Source organism: Chaetura pelagica, unplaced genomic scaffold (assembly GCF_000747805.2).
Source record: "Chaetura pelagica isolate M959 unplaced genomic scaffold, ChaPel_1.0 scaffold302, whole genome shotgun sequence".
NCBI lineage: Eukaryota > Metazoa > Chordata > Aves > Apodiformes > Apodidae > Chaetura > Chaetura pelagica.
Genome location: NW_009952561.1, coordinates 1,914,025 through 1,935,082, shown reverse-complemented (window position 1 = coordinate 1,935,082; position 21,058 = coordinate 1,914,025). Strand labels below are relative to the sequence as shown.

The window sequence follows — 21,058 nt, the reverse complement described above, 5'->3', positions numbered from 1 at the left end:
CCCCCCGCCGGGCACGGCAGCGCTGCCCTCCCTGCCGGCGCTTCTTCGCGTTTTTCTCTCTTCTGTGCGTTTTGGGGTTTGTTGTTTTTCCAGTTACTCCGTGGGCCGGTGCGGGTGTTCTTATGTCTGTTCTTCACTGGCATTCCCATTCCCAGGTGCTGTTACCTCTCTGCAGTTTCCCACAGACTTTTGCTTACCGTACATTTTATCTGAAAATGGCAACGTTGTCCCCAGCCTTTTGCTCCTGCATATATATTGTCCTGTGCTGCTTGTACTAACTGGGAAAGAAAGTCGAAGCACAAAATTAAGGAGGGCTTGTTTAAATCAAGGAGTTTAAAGTGGGTACTGTGGCTTAGTTCTAGATGTTTCTTTTCCCACTTTACACTGTGTTTTGTTAGCTGTTGTCATCCCATCTGGTCGGTGGAGACTAATTCAAATGTAGTATAAATAGTTGTGGAACTGGGAGCTCAGTTCCTCAAGACAATGCTGGCTTGCAAGTAGAGCTGCTTGTTATTAGCATGGAAATTTTGTATTTCAGCAAGACCTAACCTGAAGAATCTTTTTTCTAAGTAGTCACAAGTGCAAATGGCAGTCAGGTATCATTCCTTTGGGACTGTTCGTTGTTGAGGTGGGGTCCCTTTCAGAAAGGGTCCTGTCACAAAAGCAGTGTTTGCTCATTATCAGAACAGTAACAAGGCTCCCACGGGCTCTCCTTGCAGTGTAGGAACACGGGGCCTATGTAAGCAGTTGAATGTAATACTGTTCCTGGGGTTGAGTGATTCCAAGTAACATATTTGCTTTCTTAGCTTCCTTGAAGTTTGTTTCTGACAAAACGACAATGATGCAAAGATGACTTCCACAAATGTTCTTCAAAGGTCTTGCAGTTCCGTAGTGGTGAAGTACGCAGACGTTGATAAAACCCTTTGGATATAGTTTAGATTTTATACTGTTAAAACTAAGACTCTTACAACTTCCAATATGTTTCAGATCCAATGGCTATCCCACCATCCTACAGTGACTTGGGAAAGTCTGCCAGGGATGTATTTAACAAGGGATATGGTAAGTCATGTGACTGTGGTTTGATAACCTTTCATATTTTTTCTTAGGCATCTTGAAAATTACAGTGGTGCTCCAAAGATTCCCTTAACACCTTGTGGTAGGAATTCTGCAGAGGCCTGGAGCATCTAGCCCATTCTGAATTTGAACTTTAGACACGTATTATGAAAATGCTGCAGCAGGCAAAAGAGGTAGCAGCAAAAGTTGTGAGTTTGACCTTAAGATGCACTCCAGAACAGTCTCTGAAGAATGCTGCATTTTTTACCTCTTAATTTTTGTATTTAGAGGCATTAAATCGGTCAGACCCATGTAGATTGCCATAGTATGGAGCCCATATGTGGCAAAAACAGGTTCCTTAGGCAGAATGATACATCTTTTATCATAGCTATAGTGGAAATAATTTCACAGTCATGGCATTCCTCTTCAAAGCATTTAAATGGATAAGTTCTGATACAAGTCTCCCTTTTCTGTGAGCAGTACTAAAAACATTAACATTTTGTATCTGGTTTATAAAGATGGCATTTGTATCCCAAATCCACGTGCCACATAAAATTAAAAAGCACTCTGGTCTGGTCCTTGCCACCCTGGAGCTAAGGATTTGCTAAAATTCAGATCAGGTTCCATGCTTTAGGGTTAGTTGTTCCAGGAAGAACCAACTATTTCCCTAGATTCATAAGATAAGAAAGAAAAGGAAGAAAGCAATAGTATCTCTGCATAGGGTACTGGCTCAATTAAGTTGAAACAGATTTTTCTTGGAGAAGGGAAGAATTCCTGCCCTGCAATCAGAAAAGTAAATTGAGTAAACCAGAAGAAATGGTAACTGTATTGATTGGTCCCAGACTGCAGGTAGCTACAGAAGGAGATACTTGATGATGAGTGACTGTTATGACTATAAATTATGAGGCCACCCATTTTGAATTTCAAAATTCCTTCAGTTATTCCTCAGGAAGATTAACAACTGTTGAAATATGAAAATAGGCTGTTTCAGGTCAGTGTATCCTACCTGCTGTAATTTGTATGTGTTGGAAATAAGCCTTGCTTCACGTGGCAGTGAAGCAGATACTGTGTACTCTTCTATTTTCAGGATTTGGAATGGTCAAGCTGGAGCTGAAGACCAAGTCTTCCAGTGGGGTGGTAAGTACTGATGCTTTCAACATCACCAGCATTGCAAGGGAAAGCCAAATTCCCAAACTGGTTGGTGGTAATAACTCAATAGCAGGTGTTGCTTCTCTCTTTCAGTCCTCATTTAAAAACCTGTAGCTGGCTGAGTTATTTCTGTAAAGATGTGTGGAACTGGCAAAGCTGTACTTCTTTTTTGCAGCATGCAAGAATTTTCACACATTTTGTTGTGGACACAGAATCACAGAATCATTCAGGGTGGAAAAGACCTGTAAGATCATCCAGTCCTTTCAGCCATATGGCTCTTCTCTGCTGCTTCTCTGCTGTTGTTTGTTTTTATAGGATTTTTAGTCCAGAAAAAAGGCGAAGGGCCAAATAAGAGCCACAGTTTAACTTCATTTTCACTCATCTCCACTATACTTACAATGCAAGATTTAATTAAAATAGTCCTGCAGTACCCTTTGTGTAGAATTTGAGAGCATTTTATATATGTTAATTAAGCTTTAGCACTTTGGATAATTAGAAAATACTGTGATCCCTACTTTAATGATGAAGAGGTGGAGCATCCTCATTATTTCACTGGAGGGCTGGCAAAAACACAAATGGATTTCACAATTTTGGTCTTCAACCACAGGTATATGTATTTTAGTAGATAAGGTTATTCTTACGCTGAGTCACAGTTCTGTGTGTGCTACCACTTGATGGTCCTTCTGGTTGACAAGCTCTGCTGCTTTTCAGCCTGCTGCATAACCATAACTGCCTTAGCTCCCTCCTTCTCTTGCTTTCCTACCGTGCAAAAGGTGCAAGTCATTCCTTTTGTAATACTGTATTCTGTCCCAGTTGAGCTTTTGATGGATTACTTGTACATCAGGAACATGTATGTATGAAGAACTGTGTGGTCTCTATACTACGACTGCTGCCAGCTGCTGACATCTCATGATATGCATAGTTTTCCTGGCTGGAAGCTTTGGTTCTCAGATAGTATGCTAATGATTAATTATGCTGCCTTCTGAATGTGAGGGAACAAGAACAACTGTATTAAGTTCTAAAATGGGCTTTTCTTTTTCCATGCAACTTTCGTGTTGGATGTTTATACAGCTGGTAAGAACAGTGACTGTTTTGGCATGTTGGCTCTTAATTGCTTTGTCTAGCCAGGGTTTTTGTTGTCCATACTGTGATTCGTAAACTGCTCCATTGTTTTTTAGTGATGTTATCATCCATTTCATGAAGTTTGACTGTGTCCATAGCTCTCAATCTACTTTATGACTAACATATGTAAAGCCATTTGCAATCTTTATCTTTGTGGAACAATCCACAATAAGAATGCTGTAAAAACAGCAGGAGGGAAAAGCAAAATAGATGTTGTATTTGTACAGTTGTCTGTAGCATCAGGTTTTGTGCTTGTTAGTATTTCTAATGAGTATTCTGCTACAACAGAATGGGGTCTGGGGGATGGAGGTTAGCATCTCTGGTTATGATGATACAGAAGTATTTTGGTTTTTTTCCTGTGAGCTTAGAACAGTGGTGGTGTAATTGGTTATAATTGTTTTACAGATTGCAAATGGTTTGGCCTTGTTAGGGTATGGCACTCCTGAAGATGCCAGCCACCATAATCTGGAAGGTCAATGAGAAGCTGAGTTTGACTGCCGATCCAGACAGAAGCGTGACATAAAGTCAGAATGAGTTTGATTGGTCAGCTACAACAAATTCAAGAAATGCTTTTACACAAGATGGTTTGATGAGACATTGCTAGGTTAGACAGTTAAAGACTGATGGCAGCAGATGCTTCTGCTTCCAGAAACAGATCCAGTTCTGACACCTGGCAAAATCTTTTGGCTGTTCCTCATAGGACAGCACAGGGCTTTTTCCTTTGGCTGAGAAAAGCATTTTACAATCTTTCTTATGCTTGATCTGAGAAACAAATCAAGCATTTTTCATAAGTTATCTACCCTAAGATCAGAAGAAAGTTATTTCTGAATTCCAATGCAGGTTTGAGGTGTCTTTGCACTGAATTTGTGGAAGTGACATTGGAGCAGTGTGTAGCAATGATGTCTTAAAGGATAACCTAACACATCCTGACTTCTTGTGTCACATATTTTTGCTAGCTGCCTAGGTGTGGTATAAAACTGCTGTGCTGTTGCAGTAGTGCATTAACTCCAGTAAGTGTTGGGGTTTTTGGGGGGTTTGTTTGTTGTTTGTTTGGTTTGTTCTGGTTTTGCCCACAGTGTGTAAAGAGTGTTAGCTGGCTGTACTTCCCTCGCACTTCACAACCACTGAAAGACAGATTTTGTACAATGCAAAGTTCAGAATTGTGAAAGTAACATACACAGTGTCCAGGAATACTGTCCTGGAATGAAATGGATCTAGGAAGTCAGGGTTCCAAAGCTTGGATGTATTGGCAATGGATACTGCCATCTGAATATTTCAATATTTACAACTTCAAAAGAGGTGTAATTTGGTAATGTAATGGCAGATTAATTATCTTTGATCAAGGAAAATATTTGAGAGATGAGGACAACTGAAATGAAATCAGCTCTCAGATGCTAACATGGCAGTGTTAGGGTGCAATGGTCAGTGTGAAAAGCATCAATGACCATTCTCAGAAGACATTTTCACTGCTGAAAAGCTGACAAAAAAAAAGAAAGGGAAGAAACAATGAGATGAGAAAAGAGAGAAGAATCAGTTGTTTTGTTGTTGGTTTAGGTTTTTTTAATTAATCTAGCAGTTTAAGTGGGATGTTGAATTGCTTTTCTTAAGGGAGAGTGGATTTCTAGAAGGACTGTAACAGGTGCTATTTCATGCAGAATTGGGACAGTTCTGGTAAGATGATAAAGGGAATTAGCAGAGATTGTGAGGAAAAATCCAGGGACACAATCAACTTTGTATCCCAAGCAAGTATATTTTCGTATCTTGGTATGGATCCTTTTGAATCTACAGAGCAGGTTGTGGAATGGTGACATAACAATTGCCACTTTGGAGTGGAAAAAAGACAGTGGGAAAAGGGTTGAGTTTTTTTTTGCAAGGAAGGTTGGTTGGATAAGTTAGGAAAAAAGTGCAGTAAAATTAAAGGAGGGAGCAGGTAATCAAATAATGATGCAGCTAAAAAGTGAAGATGTCAGGTCTTTGTGCACTAGTGCTTTTTACAACCTAAGCAAGTTCCAGGACACCTCAATTAAAAATATCCAGCATGGAAATGCCAAAAGAAGTAGTATTTTGTGATGCAACAATGATTCTTTTTGGTGGGGATGGGGAATGAGAGGAAGATTTTGAGAGTAGCAAGTATGAGTGCTGGCATTTTACAAGTGGAAAAAGTGAAAGCAATTAAACGTCACAGTGCTGAAACTTGTACTGTGTTCTTGGCAGGAATTCACTGCAACTGGTTCTTCCAACACAGACACTGGCAAAGCTTCAGGCAATCTGGAGACCAAATATAAGGTCAAAGACTATGGACTTACATTCACCCAGAAGTGGAACACAGACAACACACTGGGGACAGAAATTGCTGTGGAGGATCAGGTAAGAAGAAGCAGATATTCTGGAAATGTTTCTGCAACTGGTATGTGAAAGTATTGAGTTGAGCAGAAAACATGCACAATCATATTTCAGCAGAGTTCTGAACAGATGTCTATTTGTCTTTGCAGTTGGCTGAAGGACTGAAGGTGGCTCTTGACACTACATTTGTACCAAACACAGGGTAAATATTTTGTTATCTTCATCTGAGGAATGGTAGAACTTCCTGTAACTTTTAATTAGAAATGCTTTTTCTGGTCATTGTGTAAATGCTCAAAATTTAATGTAGAATATTCTAAAGATGCTGTAGATTATTTTGAAGGCAATGGATAATACTGGGCTCAGAAGGATAAGATCTGCTAGAAATGATTCTTCAGCTTTTTGGCCACTGGAAAATGCATTGTTCTGCAGTAGGTATTGTATTTTTGTAACTTTCCCCTACAACTGCTAGGTCTTACATGGACCACTTGTACCATTTTTGTCATGGTCCTAGAGCTGTCAACTCAGTGCGTTAAGGACACAAAGCAATTATTTTTTTTTTCCTGATGCTTTTGGCCATGTTCACAACTGAACGAGGTAAAGCTGCATTTGTAAATAATCACTGGTATTTCTTTATTACTGGGGAGAGCCTACCAGAAAAATCAGAGTTTGAAATACTATTTGGATATTAGAAGCTAAGTCAAAACTGAAACTCCAAGCCTGGGTATGAGTGACAAGCAGCACAGTATTTTGCTGTGTCATCAGCATGAAAGAATTAATGCCATGATAAAACTTGTCTTGTTATGTTCAGTTTGAATTGATAGCAAAATGAGCACAAAGATGCAATGGAGACACGAGGTGGGTTCTCCAGAGGAACAGAAAAAGGCTTAGTGGATAATGTCTGGAGGGTGAGGAAATTAGTTTTCAGTACAGAAGACTGGTAGCCAGCAGTGAAGAATGAAGGAAAGGTGGAGAGAATCAAGCAGGCCTAAAGTCACTGAAGGACAGAAAGGCCAGATATTGGCACAGTATGTCATAGATGCTCCTAGAAGAAACTGATGATGCCATATGCGTTGCACTCACTTGTGGAGAATGAAATTTTAAACCTGATGGATTTTAGAGCATTAAGCAGAAATGCTTTTGTTTTTTTTTCTTCTTGATGATCTTAAGGAGTGTGAGATGGTGGAAGAAAAAGTGGCACCACATAAACATACCTAATATTAACCTTATCCCATGCCCTCTTCAGCAGCTGTTGATGTTAAGGTTTGAAGAGGTATTACAGTCATTTAATTGATTGGCCTTCATGGACATACATACATGACTAAAACCACATAGTACATACTGGTATATTATCCAGAATAAAATGGCGTGTTTCTCTCTGCAGGAAGAAGAGTGGAAAGTTGAAGACCTCCTACAAAAGAGAATATGTAAATCTAGGCTGCAACATAGACATTGATCTCTCTGGACCAACCATCTATGGCTGGGCAGTGTTGGGCTATGAAGGCTGGCTTGCTGGCTACCAGATGGCTTTTGATACAGCTAAGTCCAAGCTTTCACAAAACAACTTTGCTCTGGGTTATAAGGCAGGAGACTTTCAGCTGCACACTAATGTGTAAGTATTATCTGAGCCTAGAAAAGCATATCAAAGGAGCCAAAGTAGATGACATGGGAGCATTAACAGAGTGAGATGAAAGTTGGGTTTATGGAAGAGGATGCAGATTTGTTTTGAAATAATCTATATGCAATGTTTTCATCTTCAGTACAATTAAAGCAGGCGCAACTTTCCAACTTTTGGCTGTCTTTTGAGACCTTGTTTCAAGGTTTTTATATATATATATATATATACACACAGTAGTGGTGTAAAGGCACTTTATAATGTTAATTTGGAATGGAAATCTGTAAACTTTAACTTCTATTTTGACTCTAGATAGAACCTTTGATTAAGCTACTGTACCTTACCCTTTTCCCCACAAGATTGAAAGCTTCTGGCTTTCTTAAGACAAGTAAGCTATCTATTGGTTTTGGGGTTTTTTTGTCAGAACCTCAAACCAAAGGTCTGAGCTGTTGGAAAGTCCTGTTGCATTCTGCAAGCAAAATTTATGTTTTGGGTAAAAAAACTGAGCCCAAAGTCTGCTAGCTCCAGCTAGGAAGTATATGAGCATGGGGCCAGTAAAGCATTAAAGATCTTGGTTCATTTTAAGATATAATGATCAAGTGATTGTGGGGAAGGGTTAATCTAAGGAGTTTGTATTTACTAAACAAGAAAAGGCTTCTTGACACACATCTATCACAAACAGGAACGATGGCACCGAGTTTGGTGGGTCTATTTATCAGAAGGTTAATAATAAGGTTGAGACATCAGTCAATCTTGCATGGACTGCTGGCAGTAACAACACTCGTTTTGGTATTGCTGCTAAATATCAACTGGATGAGAAGACTTCTGTTGTGGTAAGAATTTTGTGACAGGAAAAAGTATGTCAAACTCCCTTAAATACCAAAGATTCGTGGTATGAAGTAGTTGTTTTATGTAGTCACTGAGGAAGTATGGTAGATGGCAAGCTGTGGCTTCTGTTGTGGTTCAAATTTAAAATTGGAATTCACAGGTCATATTTATGAAACAATAAAAAAAAAAACTGAAGCACTGTTTTGTCCATGGTGAAATAGTCACTGGTCTGACCTAGTATGCTTGGAGCCTATGCAAAACGTGTTTTCAAATGGTAATGAGAGGATGCATTGTTCTTTTAATTCCCTTATTCTTCTCTACTGCATAATATAAAACAGTACTATAGTAAAACAATGGAAGTTTAACTGAGCTTATAGCCTTCTCCTAACAGCTCCTGAGATAGGTGTTGTTACTGATACTTGCAAATTCTTGCAGAAATGTTAACGCCAAAAAAAAAAAAAAAGTTCAAAGTGTGTGTGAGAGGGAAGTTCAGGAGACAAAACACATCCAACCAGGATGTGACAGCAAGTAAAAGTAGCAAGTATTTGTTATTGAAGATGAGAAATACTATTGTAAACAGCTCAAAGCAAAATGGCGTTTCATCTTCATATATTTAATTGCTTATTTAAAAAAATCACTACTAAGCAATATGTGACCAGAGGAACAAGACAGATTTCAGTGGCTGCTACAGGACTGTATTGACTAGTCCTTTGAAGGATATAAAGAGACAATGCTGGAGGCAGTGAAGGACAAGTTAGCATTTTATGTAGGCATAATGGGTCACAGTTTTAGGGAAAGGTTGGAACTGTTACTTAAGCCTGTTACAGCTTAGGCTGGAAACTCCTGAGGAGCAAAGGAAAAGATTAGAATATGCTTCTGCTGGAGATTAGTCTACAAGTAGCTGACTTTATATGTAAGTCACCACCTCAGGGCACTGGGACAATTCTGTCTGAATATTTATACAGTGTATAAATACTGCCATTTATTTTTTCCTGTAGGCCAAAGTGAATAATGCCAGCCTGATTGGAATTGGTTACACTCATGCCCTCCGACCTGGTAAGTACATCCAACTGGTAGCAGCAAAGAGTACTACACTTTGGGTTATTTTACTGTCATCTCTAGAACAAAATAGATAAAATAGCTAGAAATCTTACACAGATGCACAGAAGTAAAGGATGTGTATGTACAGAAGTTGCTGTAACAACTAAGACACATTAGTGAGGCTCAAGTACTTGAGAGGAGGGCACTGTACAGGGGTAGCAATGTCTATTACTTGCTTTTCTAGGTGTGAAGCTGACCCTCTCAGGCTTGGTTGATGGCAAGAATTTCAGTGCTGGAGGTCACAAAGTTGGGCTGGGATTTGAGCTGGAAGCTTAACGAAGCTTTAAGTAAAACAACAGGTGGTGCTCTGGAAGATGAAGGAAAAGCATACCCCGTGTGTTTCGGCCTTAATATTACTCTGAAATTTCAAGAAGTGTGAACTTTCTATTCATCCAAAGAATCATTTTAACCCAACACTGAAGTCCAGAGAGTGCCAGCACATCAAAGGGAGATACTTGAAGGCATGCATGGAAGTTGTGATGTTTGTGCCACATTTCACTTCGGTTTCCTATATTTTAAATCTATTCCTAAAACCAGAAGAAAATCCCACCTCTCCCCATTATTGTATTTCATCCTGCATGTCCAGTACTTCACAACCTTTTATAAAAGGTGGTCTCTATGCTGTAGTGGAAACTTGGGTTTACGTCAGAATGAAATAAATTGGTCACAGTTGGAACACGATGTTGATGTGTCTTGTCTCTCAGTAAAGTTCAGAAAAGCTATACTCCACCCATCTGTGCTTGCTGTCTTTTTTTTTTTTTGTGCAACCTGGAGCATGGTTAACAGATAATCTGCTAATGTTTTGTTAAACTGTATGTGTACACTGAAGATTTCCTTCTCTGTAGTCTGTAGGATAACATCATTACACCTCTCAAGTTTGAGAGACCTGCACAATGAAAGCAGCTTTTTCATTCAAATGTTATTGAGAGTGTCAAAAAGAGCAAACCAAAAGTTTACATGTTGTAGATCATTTCGTTCCCATATAGGAAACAAATAATAGGTAAGTACAACCGTTACGCTTAAGGAAAAAAGTGCAAATCAGCAAAGTTAAGAAAGTAAGTTCACAGTTCAGGTATATTAGGGAGGTGACATCTACCAGTTGCGTTGTCCATTGTTCATTAGAAAGCCTAAGAGGCAGCAAACCAACCACAGGTGATGCCTAAGGTGAATAGCTGCTGTCTTAAGGCATGATAAAGAACTTTTCCCAAGCAGTTAGAAGAGGCATTTTCTACTGTATCTTTGCAAAAAGAAGTGTCCAAGAGATGGATACTGAAAGCTAAGGCCATATGTACCAACATAAGCAGTAGGTGACAGCAGAAGAAGGCACTTTAATTTCCCTTCTCAGAGGCAGCAGCTTTTCACAGTTGGCTTTCTGAAGTAGCACATCTTCAGAGGCAACCGAAATGATTTTACATCTGGGTTTGTTCTGGGCTGTTTGTTTCTTCTTCCTGAAGCCAGCTCCAATCTAAAGCCTAAAGAATAAATGGTGAGAACTACAAAGTTCAACACTAGCTTACAGTTGCCATTTCTCCAGAATAAAGGGGAAGCAACTGAAAATATTTAAGAATTCTAGGGTGAAAAGTGGGCCAATACAATTTTTTGATGAACCATGCAACAACTGCTGTAAAGGAAAGCCTTAAGCTATTTATTTTCTTTTTTTTTTTTTTTTTTCAGTATTCTGCATTAAACAAACATTCCTGCCTTCCTATGTATTGCTACCACCAGACCATCCCAATTTTAAAGAGTGCCGTTTTGCGGCATTTTTGTACAACAACCAAGTGCCTTCCCCCATCCTTTATTATCTGGCACAACTGAAGTCCCCAGCACATGGCTCCCATTCTCAGGAAGCAGGGAATGTGATCATCAGGACTTCAAGCTGGGGTGTATGTGCCTTCTATCTATCTTAGTCTTAGGTGGGAGGAGAAGATGGGCCATTCTCCGCACTCCCGCAATTCTTACTCTCTCCTTGTCCAAGAGCAATATGCTAATTTCTATTAGCCATATTAATTGTTGGTAGCAAAGTTACACAAGCAGAAGTTTGAAGCCATGAGCTTCCCCAGTCCTTTTATAGAATATCAAATACATTACCATGAAGCTCTGCTCCTGATCCTTCATAGTGTCATGCATCACATCTTCTAGCTGGCTACAGAGTTTCTGTGATTCTAGCACCAGCTCCTCACTGGAAGGGACAGTTTAAGAAATATTTCTGGCAGTTATGCTGCAGAGCACTGACAAATATTACCAGTCAGTTCATAAGCTAGTAACTCTTATTGCAAATGGGAAAGTCAGTGGCGTCCCCCCATTTACTGAGACAAGGCAATGGAAGCACGTTCCAAGCTGGAGTTGTGTTATTATGTGGAGTGACTGTTGCTATAAGAAAAGTTGCAGAACAGCATATAAACTAGAAAGGCTTAAGCAACATACAAATAAACAAAAGGTCTGTCATTCCAACTGGTGATCCAGTTCATTTAAGCAAACCAGAACTACACATGCTTGGCTACAGCAGTCTCTCCTTCATGATGCAGCTCAGATACTATCACCTAAGTTGACAATGCTCCAGCAACTCCTGTTGGCAGTGTACTTCAAGTGAGCCCACCCATTCCAGGTAAGACAAACCCTTTATTATTGAGGCCGGGGAGTGAAGCCATACATGATTCCCCGTTTTTCATAAGGAAGATTCACAAGCCCCAAGAAGTCCAGCTACTAGGCAGAAAAGACTGCTGACAATGGAAGCTGAACACAAAATGTAAAATGTGAGAAAGCCTGTGTGTCATTACTCCTCAAAGCAGGAGCCCAAGCTTTGCAGTGCTGACATTAGCAGCTACAGAACTCCATACTTTGCCTCACCTTTTCAGGACAGATTCTGATAAACTGTAGGTTCCAGAAGGGACTTGCAGCAACAGCTGACCAGGGCTACCAAGACGTGATGTGTTCACACTCTCTGGACTGCCAGTAACAGGACCACGTACTTTACTCTGAAGAAAACAGAAGATTCAGATTGCCATTATTTCCACTAATTTCTAGAAGCCAGGAGTATAAGCCAGCCTGGAACTTTGCTTTAAATCCAGAATAACAGAGAAAAGAACCATAAGACGTACTACATTTACTATTTATTATTTCAGTGACCTGTCCTATAAACCACATTTTCAGAATAAACGATTTTTTAATTTACTTACACAAGCAATTTTCAGCAACTTCCACAGTTCCTTCTGTCTTTTCTCCTGCAGCCTAACAACTGTTTCCTCATCTTCATTCATCAAATTCATCACCTTCTCCACTCTGGGGAACAATTCCAGTGCCTTCTGTTTGCAAACCACAGTTTTACTATTTAAAAAAATAAATTAAATAAATAAATAAATAAAAACCAGATCACATATGGACAACTGCAGTAGGGGAACATAACTGAAGTTTCTCATTTCCTATAACACTGAGATCTCATGAGATGTACACACTTTTTTAAACCTCTAGAATAAAACTTCTTGCTGAAAGAGAAAATACTTTCTCTCAACACTCAAAATATGACTCTACAAAGCTCACCTGAGCTGAGCATAAATGACTCTGACTTTTTTTTCAAAGGTCTGGATTGCCTGTAGAAGCAGTCGTACTATTTCTTGACTGTCACCACTTGTCCTCTGATCTGGAATGAGAGTCAGAGTGTTAAACAGAAAGGTAGGCTTATAGGCCAGACATAAAAATCTTAGTGGCTTGTTTCCACTGCTTCTTCAATCCTGAGACTTCCTAAGTTCAGGACATGCAAGTCTGAATGGGATAAGCTGCACTGGATTTTGGCCACCTTCTTCAAAATGACAAGAACTGGAAAGCAGAGTGGGTAGGGTGAGTCTAATGCCTTGGGTCTGCACAGCTGCTCAAAGGAACAAACATGTTTTTCATCCTTCTTACTCAGAAGCAGCAGCATACGCTTGCAAAAACAGCTTGCTCTGAAAAAGCTCCAGAGGATTTTGAAGAAGAGCTGAGAAGGTGCCAAGAAAGAAAGGCTGGCCTAGTTGAAAACTGACTCCCTGACTTCTCTATCCAAAATAAGGCAAGTCCAGTAGCGTCCATGTGCAGCAGCTGGCATATGGGCAGGCACTAAACACAGAAAATCACAGAATCATGGAATATGCTGAGCTGGAAGGGACCCATCAGCAGAAAGTTTTCTCTGTACTCATTGTTGCATCTCCAAAGTTACTATTCACACAAAGCAAGTTGACCTTCAGCTAAAATGTCTTTTACCTCTTGGCTTCTCTCTCAATCTCCGGTACAGCTCTCTGGCTTGTTCTTCCCTAGAAGAGAAAGACACAGAACACAAAAGCACTGTGCTAGAACCTAAATTACAAACAAGTAGTTCAAAAACTCAAATATTTCATATACCAGTCTGCTATGTTAGACCAATGACAGGTAAGGAGTCAAAAACTGTCTCTGTGCCCAAGTCCTCCCAGTCCCTCAAAATTTGGGCTGAAGAAATAGCAAATTCATTGTTCTGCAGTGAATAAGCTTAGCTAGTAATACTCCTGCATGCGAAGTTTAAGGTAGTTCAACTCACAAATCCTCTAGTGTTCCTCCTTGTTTACGACTTAGTGGGCTTCTCTGCAGGTCCACAATGTCTGTCTGCAGGGCCATCATCCTCTTCACTAGCTGATCCACATCATCCTCCTGAAATCAGGGTGGAACATAAATAATGGGACAGGCTCAAACTAAGAGACACTACCACTCACACTGGCTATTCCTTTCTCATTCACATTCCTAAACACATCGGAACAGATGCAAACAGCAGCCTTAGACAAAGACATAATATTAATACAATTTAAATTCAAGGAAATCAAGGAATTCAAGGAATTGGTGTTCTGCGATAAAACAACTTCCAAGAATTTTTTGACCAAAAAATTCAGCCTGCAACAAAGAGCCATGGAAGGGTCAGACTTCGTAGTAAATGTACTGCCAATTCCCAGGCCATCACGCTGCTTCTTTTCTTCCCTATTCCACATCCCTCATCCTATCCATCACTGTTTTTCTCCTTTTCCCTCAGCACACAACCACATCCATTCCTGGCACCCAAATTCACATGCAGAAGCTCCTGCTTGCTAGACAGTCCTTCTGCCTTCTGTTCCCTCCCAACAGAGGATTAGATTTAGATACATACTCTTCCACAAAGTTCCACAGCTTGCTCCATCTCTTTCCAGGCAAACAGGAGCTTCTCAGATGCTAAAGAATGAAAGAGTGATTGCTTTTCTCAGGTTCATATAGGAAAAAATAGGTACTTTGTGGAGGCATAAAAAGACCTGTTTGCCTGATGCTATACTCACTAATTCCAAATTCAATCTGCTCTTTATACTTCTCCAGATCAATCTGGATGCTTGTTTTGAAGAAGTCCAGCTTTGCTTTCAGCTGCTGGGAAAGGGAGGCCATAGAATTCTTCATCTTTGACAAGGTACTGTTGTAACGCAACAAATTCATCCTGCATAGACAAGATGAAGGTCCTATTACCCTCCCAAAATAAAAACACATACTTCCACTTTTATCAAAACTAGCTACAGAGTGTAGCAGCAAGCACAAAAGCAGTTGTGTCAGAGGACAGAACTCTTAGCTTTTCATTAATCACGAATGGTTCAAATCATGGGCTTCCCCATTCCAACAGGGTCCCATTCCTGTCCTTTCCCTTTCACCAGGGAGCAGAGGCAGAGATAAATATTCTAGAGAAGCTGCCCACATACATGGCTGCTCGCTGCCCCTGCTGAAGCCGGTTACAGTCCTCCTTCAGCATCCGGATTGTGTGCCAGATCTGACCCCACACTTTCCGCAGCTGGAAAAAGTGGAGATTCTTCTTTGGATCCTGAACTGGAAACAGAGGAGGGGGAGGAGGGAAACGTACGTATCAGCATGAAGCCTAAAAGTAGTGTTATCACGTCACAAAACAGACTAAAACATCACTCCTTTGATGGGCATCTCACGTCTTGCAAAGCCTGTAGTTGGCTAATCCCTATGCAGCCTCCCCAGTATACCAAAATCAAACACCTTCCTCAGTTATTTTGACTATGCCAATCCATTATACTGCTCCTTCAGTCCCAATAAACAAAGGTTGCCTCTACTCTTTGCACATGATACAGACCACAGAACACAGGCAGCCCTCTCAGTGGGTACAACCTCTCACATTGATGCTAGAGAAAGTCCTTACGGATGCAGTCAACACTTTCCGGATGAGGTCGCAAGGCAACCTGAGCCTCATAAGCAACTTTCTGGTTATCGAAGAGGAAGAGGAGGTCTGTGTCTGCAGCTGCAGTATCATTCACCTGCAGAAGACAAAAGACCCAAGTAGGTTCCCTCAGAAAAAGGAAGCCTCAGTAGCACCATAAACAGAATGTTTCTCCTCGGCTAAAGGCAACAGGGTGCCTGTTCTGCCAGGGGTTTTAGGTCTGTGTGGTTACTATGACAAACACCTGGAGAACAGCATCAAGTGCTGGGCTCCTAAAGTGACAGCAACGCCTGCTGAATCACTCAACAGCAAGCCAGGGAGTATCCAGACTCACCTTGCTATCAGCTATATGTTTAGTGGCCAACTTCTGAGAAAACAATTCAAGTCCAGCTTCCTGCAGCAGCTCTTGGTCCTGCTCTGGGATTCCCGTATCTGACTGGATCCTGGCCTTCACTGTCTGCAGTGTGTCCTCCTCTGACACAGGGTAGGTGTGTACAGTTCCCGTAACCATGTTCAAAACACGAAGCAACTAGGAGAAGAGTAGTGTAACATGAGAAAGGCTGAAGATACATCGGTCATGCTTGAGCAGAGATCCCAGGACTGAGACACTGGCCACCAATACACTTGTCCAAACTTCACAGCACTTGCTGGGCTCAGGAAGCCACTTGGCAGCTACTTCATAACGTTACGACAAAGTCTTTGTTCCTCCATGAAGTGGAAGAGAGGCCACGTAGCAATTAAGCAGCTTCAGCTGCAGGAACCAAGCACACACAGAAGCTATCTGCTACTCCAAACACACTCAGGGAGTAACTGTCCTCAGCTAAGCAAGAACACCCCTGTCTTGACACTGCTAAATGAGATTTTGTGCAGCTCCTCCTTCTAGGTCTATGACTCAAGCATCTTCTCTCACGGACTATCAGCCATTGCTCTCTGGAAAGCTTTTCAGAGTAACACACGCCCATGGCTCACCTTCAAGTTCAAAATGTCATCCAAAGCTTTGAAACACCCATTGGGTCCATATGTAGGATCTGTACCCCTCTGCCGTGGGTGCCACATTAACATGAGTTGCAGCCATCTCTCCAGTCTCCCAGCCAAAACACTGAAGGAACAAAACAAAAAGGGGTCAACCACAAATGCAGTATTTAAAAGGCTGAAATAGACACTCACAGCTACACAAGTTTGACAAGGGACACAAGCATTGTTTGTCTCATGCACGCAATTTATTCACAGGCTAACACAGCAAGACATATAATATAAACCCGGTCCTTTTGCAGAAGAAACAGTTCATCCCAGTTTGGCATAACAGATTTCTAGTCCTCACCTATTTAGATTGTTTGGACGGGGTAAACTGCTAGAAAATTTGACTTCTCCAGATAAGTCTTCTGAAACAACAATATCCAGCTCACTCTTCTGTCGCACTTTTGTATGCCTAATGAATTCAAACAAGTACAATGGTGAAATAATCATCTGCCTGCCTGTTAGTAGGCTCTTAAAGCTACTCGTGAAAAATTTAATGCAGATGCCACTTTGGCTTCTGCTACCTGCCCTGCAAGAATCAGTCCTTATCCCAAAGGACAAGTACCAGGAATACTGGTAGGTCAGACTCCTTTGAAGGGATCCAGTCCCCATAAGGGCAAAGAACATAGGGATACTACCCTAAGAATCAAGGGACGACATTTCTACTTCCTGTAAACAGGTCAGTCACATTTCATGGACTCTTCTCACCATCTGGCCCCAACCCACTCACCACTGCACTGGCTGCCAGCTGGGCAGGAACGGTCGGAAGCCGGTAATGCACTCAAAGGCCAGTGTGCCAAAGCTCCAGTAATCCACTGTCACCGTATATTTCTGCTGCTCCAGCAGCTCTGGAGCCTGAGACAGTTTACACACACATGAGACAAAGCAACCCATGTCTTAGCTCTCTCCACCCCTTAAGAGCTCATTAACATTTGTACAACAGATTACAGATGGTGCTGAATGCCTCTCACAAGCTTTGAGATCTGCTCAGAGAGAACAGCAGAGGTTATTGGCACTCCTGCCTCTTATTTATAACCAACATGGCTAGCAGACATTGTGAAAAAAGTGTTAGCAAAAAAACAGTCACTTATCCTAGCTTCAGCACCCCAAATGCATCCCATACCAGGACAAAGTCTGATAACAGTTAACTCTATTTCCCTGCAAAGTGGTAGCTGCTCTTAGAGCTGACATCCTTCCTTACCAAGTACTGCAGAGTCCCAACAAAGGATGTGCACAGGCTACCCTGATCCAACTCCTTAGCATAACCAAGGTCGATGATTTTGTGTATCAACTGAAACACACAACAGAGAATAAGAATACTAGAGAGAAGATCTGTTAAAGGCTCACCATACAGCAGAGAAAGAAAAGTTCAGCTCTTCAGAGGTAAAGGTGACAACCAAGAGATGGAAGTGGAAATGGGAGGCTCCTGTAGATTCCTAAGACCACAATGTAACATTGTCATTGGCTTGATTCTGTGATTACTGCCAGCTGAGATCTTATATCAATCAGTTCAGACTGGTCCTTTTCTTAACAGCTGAAAGTGTTACCAGAAGCCTAATTCAACATTTCATCTTAGCTGCATGCAGAATACTGTTTAGCTGACACACAGAACTCAGCTAGCTGTTGTCCAGGGTTGAGAACTCTTGCATATGACCAGTGGAACTGCATGAAGCACATGCATGCTCCTCTTACACTTACTTCCTTGTGCAGGCAGACTTGCCTGGCTCCTGCTTACCCTTTGCTCTCCTTGCTGCAACACAATGTTCTCTGGTTTCAAGTCTCTGTGGATGATCCTGTTCTCATGAAGATACCTGAGAGCAGAAGCTGAGACACAGAAAAAATCATGTGTAAGAGTGGCGCTAACACACCTAACACGAGCTCAAGAAAGATTCATTTCTACCTAGTATAAGCATGGCTTTTGGGTCAAATCCTGTACAATCAAACATACAATGAAACACCAAGTGCAAGAGGAAAAATCGGAGTCAAACAGTTTTGGACACAGTTTGCTCTCTGGTTCTTCCCTCACGCCTTTCTTGTCAACTGGAATGTTTTGCCCAGCTTTGTCAGGGGACTCACTTTTCTGCTCTCTCAGACTTCCTGTCCCTTCTGACAGTGTCGCATTCCCAGAGCTCACTTGTTCAGTACAAAATTATCCATCTAGACTTTCAGGACTTATCAACTATATAAATGTCATCCTCCTCCTGAAGGACGTTAACCCTAGAAAGACCAACTAGACACACACTGTAAGTGATCAAGAAAACAAGTTCAATGGCTAAGAGTCAAAAACTTTTCTTATCAGCTACAATTCAGATCATACAACTGAAAATCAGGGTCTGTCCGTCTTCACACAAGTGCAAGAATGCAAATGTCACTTCAAACAAGATATGCCATTGTCTCTGGTCAGCACTCAGTATCATTTCCCAGACACTAAGGAGTACAAGGATGAAGCAGAATACAAATGCTCTGGGAACACAAAGGACAGGAGATAATTCCTAACAGCCACACCTGCAGTAGGAGTAATGACAAATGCACATTTGTCTTGTCACAAGTGCACTTTCTAAGCAAACACCTGCCCCAAACACACTTATTAAATATCTTCTTTCTAAAGCCTTACCACCTGTCCAGTTTTGCCTCAGCTGCAACTCAGTCAAATCACAACACAGCTTGACCAAAAATCTCCATCCTGAAAGCCTCTAGACTGTGCTTGGCAATCTTTGCACCTGAACTGTCTGAAATGCCACACAGCACTTGCTAAAAAATACCAATAGCGAGCCGCTGATCATACACACTCTGAAGTCCTGATGATCAGTGGTTAAGCAGAGGTTGAAGACTGACATGCAACGTAACCCAGAGTCACTTGGCAAGTGTTAACCTATCTAGAACCTTCCAGGAAATCCTGACTGGCATTTTTGTTGGAGGAGAAAATCCATCTCTACATTTTCTAAATCTTCTGTGATTTTCAAGAACAAAAATCTAAGGTTGGCTCTCCCACAGGGAGGGTTGACAGAGCAAGACAGGAAACAAAGATACTCTTCAAAGGTCAGTTTAAGATGGATCATTAAGGTCACTGCTGCATATCCTTACAGTTGATTCAGCACTGAAAGGGCTTCCACAGTTAGACAACTGAGGGTGCTGCTACCACTTACCAATATCAGATAACAAAATGAGAATAGCTTCTTCCCGCAAGCCACAGCAATTCTCCAGCTGATTCAGGTACTGCAAGAAAACAACAGAGAACATAGCCTTTCCATCCTGTATCTTCAGTGAGGCGCTCAGTCCCACGTACTCTCACAGATACAAGAAGTTCCAGTAACAACAATGAAATTCCATAGAGGCACAAAACTGTGAGGGACTGTAACCTTCTTTAGCAGCAATTACCACTTCAAGCTTGGTCTAACTGCATGAGAAGAGAATATAGTGGTTGTAAGAAGTCAGTGTCATCCACAATCTCTTCCTTTTACTTGCTCCATCCTTCCTAGCCATTTCCATTATGCCTGGCAGTACCAACTGAAATCTCAGCTCTAAGCTCTGGGTTTATCTATGGGTAGATTTTAGCAAAGGTTAGAAAAACAGTAAGATTAGAAGTAACGTATTACTTTTTCCTATGACAGACAGAAGTTCATCACTTTCAGGAAGGGTATAGCCCACAGATGTCCCTGCCCTATGATGGTCTTGGCCATACTCACATCCTCTTGCACATATCCTCTGCATGCAAAATCCTCACAGTGCCACTTGCAGCCAAACAAATACCAGAAGTTTTACAAAGCACTTAGGTCTACAAAAGCCGAACACAGTATCAAGGACCAGCCCACCCATACCTGTTGGTGCCATGACAAGAATTAGGATGCATTAGGATGTGAAAAGAGAGGTTATACAAGGAAACATCAATAGAAACCCTAGGACCAGCTGACAAGCTGATCCAGCCCTTGGTCACCACCACAGGGACCTCACCTTGCGGAGGTCTCCACCTTGGCAGTACTCCATGGCCAACAATGGCAAGTCATTTGGTGCAAGCTTCTGCATGCCTTCAGGGACATCACGGGCAGCCACCACATTGGGATGGTTCAGCCTGAAAAGGGGAAATGAGGCAAGGAGATGTGATGAGCAGAACCAGGTTAACATCTGAAAGACAACTGTTATGCAGCAGCTATAGAGTTTCACATGCTCATGGTCATCACGCAAAATCCTATAAGGACATTAATTCTTACAGAATCTGAACTAGTGACTCTTAAAGGTCTGCAATTCATCTGTCCTTCATGGACCTAGACTCATCCCAACTCCTTACATTTTGTCAATACACATGCACAACAGATCTGCTGAGGAGCTACAGGTACGTTCCTTGTGAAGAGTGTGATGCAGTCTGTTGACATCCCCCAGAGAAGACGTTCAGACTGTTACATCCTACAAAATCAATGCAACGCCCCAAAGGACAACCCAGCATAGACGGTCAAGCTAGGCAAAAGCCCAGCTTGGTAACAGAGCTGTTGCAGCACTGAAGGCAGTGGCAGAAGCGCCAAAGAAGGAAGGCAAAGACCAAAGACTCTGAGGAAACACGACGCGAGATTTTCTCTCCCATGAACTTCCACCCACTGGCCCGCAGCAGGCCGGGCACCCTCCCGGAAGGGGCGGCCGGCGGCCCCTCC

The 21,058-nt window shown here is 41.6% G+C and overlaps 2 protein-coding genes across 4 annotated transcripts; one reads left to right on the top strand and one right to left on the bottom strand.

Annotated features, from left to right (window-relative positions):
- Window positions 1-985: 985 nt before the first annotated feature.
- On the top strand, window positions 986-9,887 carry VDAC3 (voltage-dependent anion channel 3). 3 transcript variants are annotated; one of them, XM_009993235.1, is made up of 9 exons: window positions 986-1,059; window positions 2,141-2,190; window positions 3,274-3,276; window positions 5,539-5,691; window positions 5,817-5,869; window positions 7,049-7,276; window positions 7,962-8,112; window positions 9,106-9,163; window positions 9,393-9,887. In XM_009993235.1, exons 1-9 carry the CDS (start codon window positions 993-995, stop codon window positions 9,482-9,484), a joined length of 855 nt encoding a protein of 284 aa, XP_009991537.1. In that variant the 5' UTR covers window positions 986-992; the 3' UTR covers window positions 9,485-9,887. The 3 variants fall into 3 exon arrangements, with proteins under 3 accessions (XP_009991537.1, XP_009991539.1, XP_009991538.1); XM_009993236.1 differs by lacking the exon at window positions 3,274-3,276 and adding an exon at window positions 3,906-3,908 and having other exon boundaries at window positions 993-1,059; XM_009993237.1 differs by lacking the exon at window positions 3,274-3,276 and having other exon boundaries at window positions 991-1,059.
- Window positions 9,888-10,617: 730 nt separating this feature from the next.
- IKBKB (inhibitor of kappa light polypeptide gene enhancer in B-cells, kinase beta) lies at window positions 10,618-20,590 on the bottom strand. The gene is made up of 20 exons (XM_009993275.1): window positions 20,577-20,590; window positions 20,367-20,484; window positions 19,562-19,631; window positions 18,151-18,239; window positions 17,617-17,706; window positions 17,146-17,270; window positions 16,720-16,827; window positions 16,368-16,497; window positions 15,733-15,927; window positions 15,381-15,495; window positions 14,920-15,043; window positions 14,512-14,663; window positions 14,349-14,410; window positions 13,752-13,861; window positions 13,442-13,491; window positions 12,746-12,845; window positions 12,385-12,532; window positions 12,056-12,183; window positions 11,297-11,387; window positions 10,618-10,680 (listed from the first exon to the last, which is right to left on the bottom strand). Exons 1-20 carry the CDS (start codon window positions 20,588-20,590, stop codon window positions 10,618-10,620), a joined length of 2,082 nt encoding a protein of 693 aa, XP_009991577.1.
- Between the last annotated feature and the right edge of the window lie 468 nt (window positions 20,591-21,058).

Coding starts and splice junctions, on each gene's coding strand:
- IKBKB (XM_009993275.1), bottom strand. Junction 16,828..17,145: donor AGCTGGCAGCCAGTGCAGTG/GTGAGTGGGTTG, acceptor TGAATTCATTAG/GCATACAAAAGTGCGACAGA. Junction 15,496..15,732: donor AACATATAGCTGATAGCAAG/GTGAGTCTGGAT, acceptor TGTCTTCTGCAG/GTGAATGATACTGCAGCTGC.
- VDAC3 (XM_009993235.1), top strand. CDS start 993: ATGGCTATCCCACCATCCTACAGTGACTTGGGAAAGTCTGCCAGGGAT. Junction 5,870..7,048: donor ACATTTGTACCAAACACAGG/GTAAATATTTTG, acceptor TTCTCTCTGCAG/GAAGAAGAGTGGAAAGTTGA. Junction 7,277..7,961: donor TTTCAGCTGCACACTAATGT/GTAAGTATTATC, acceptor TATCACAAACAG/GAACGATGGCACCGAGTTTG.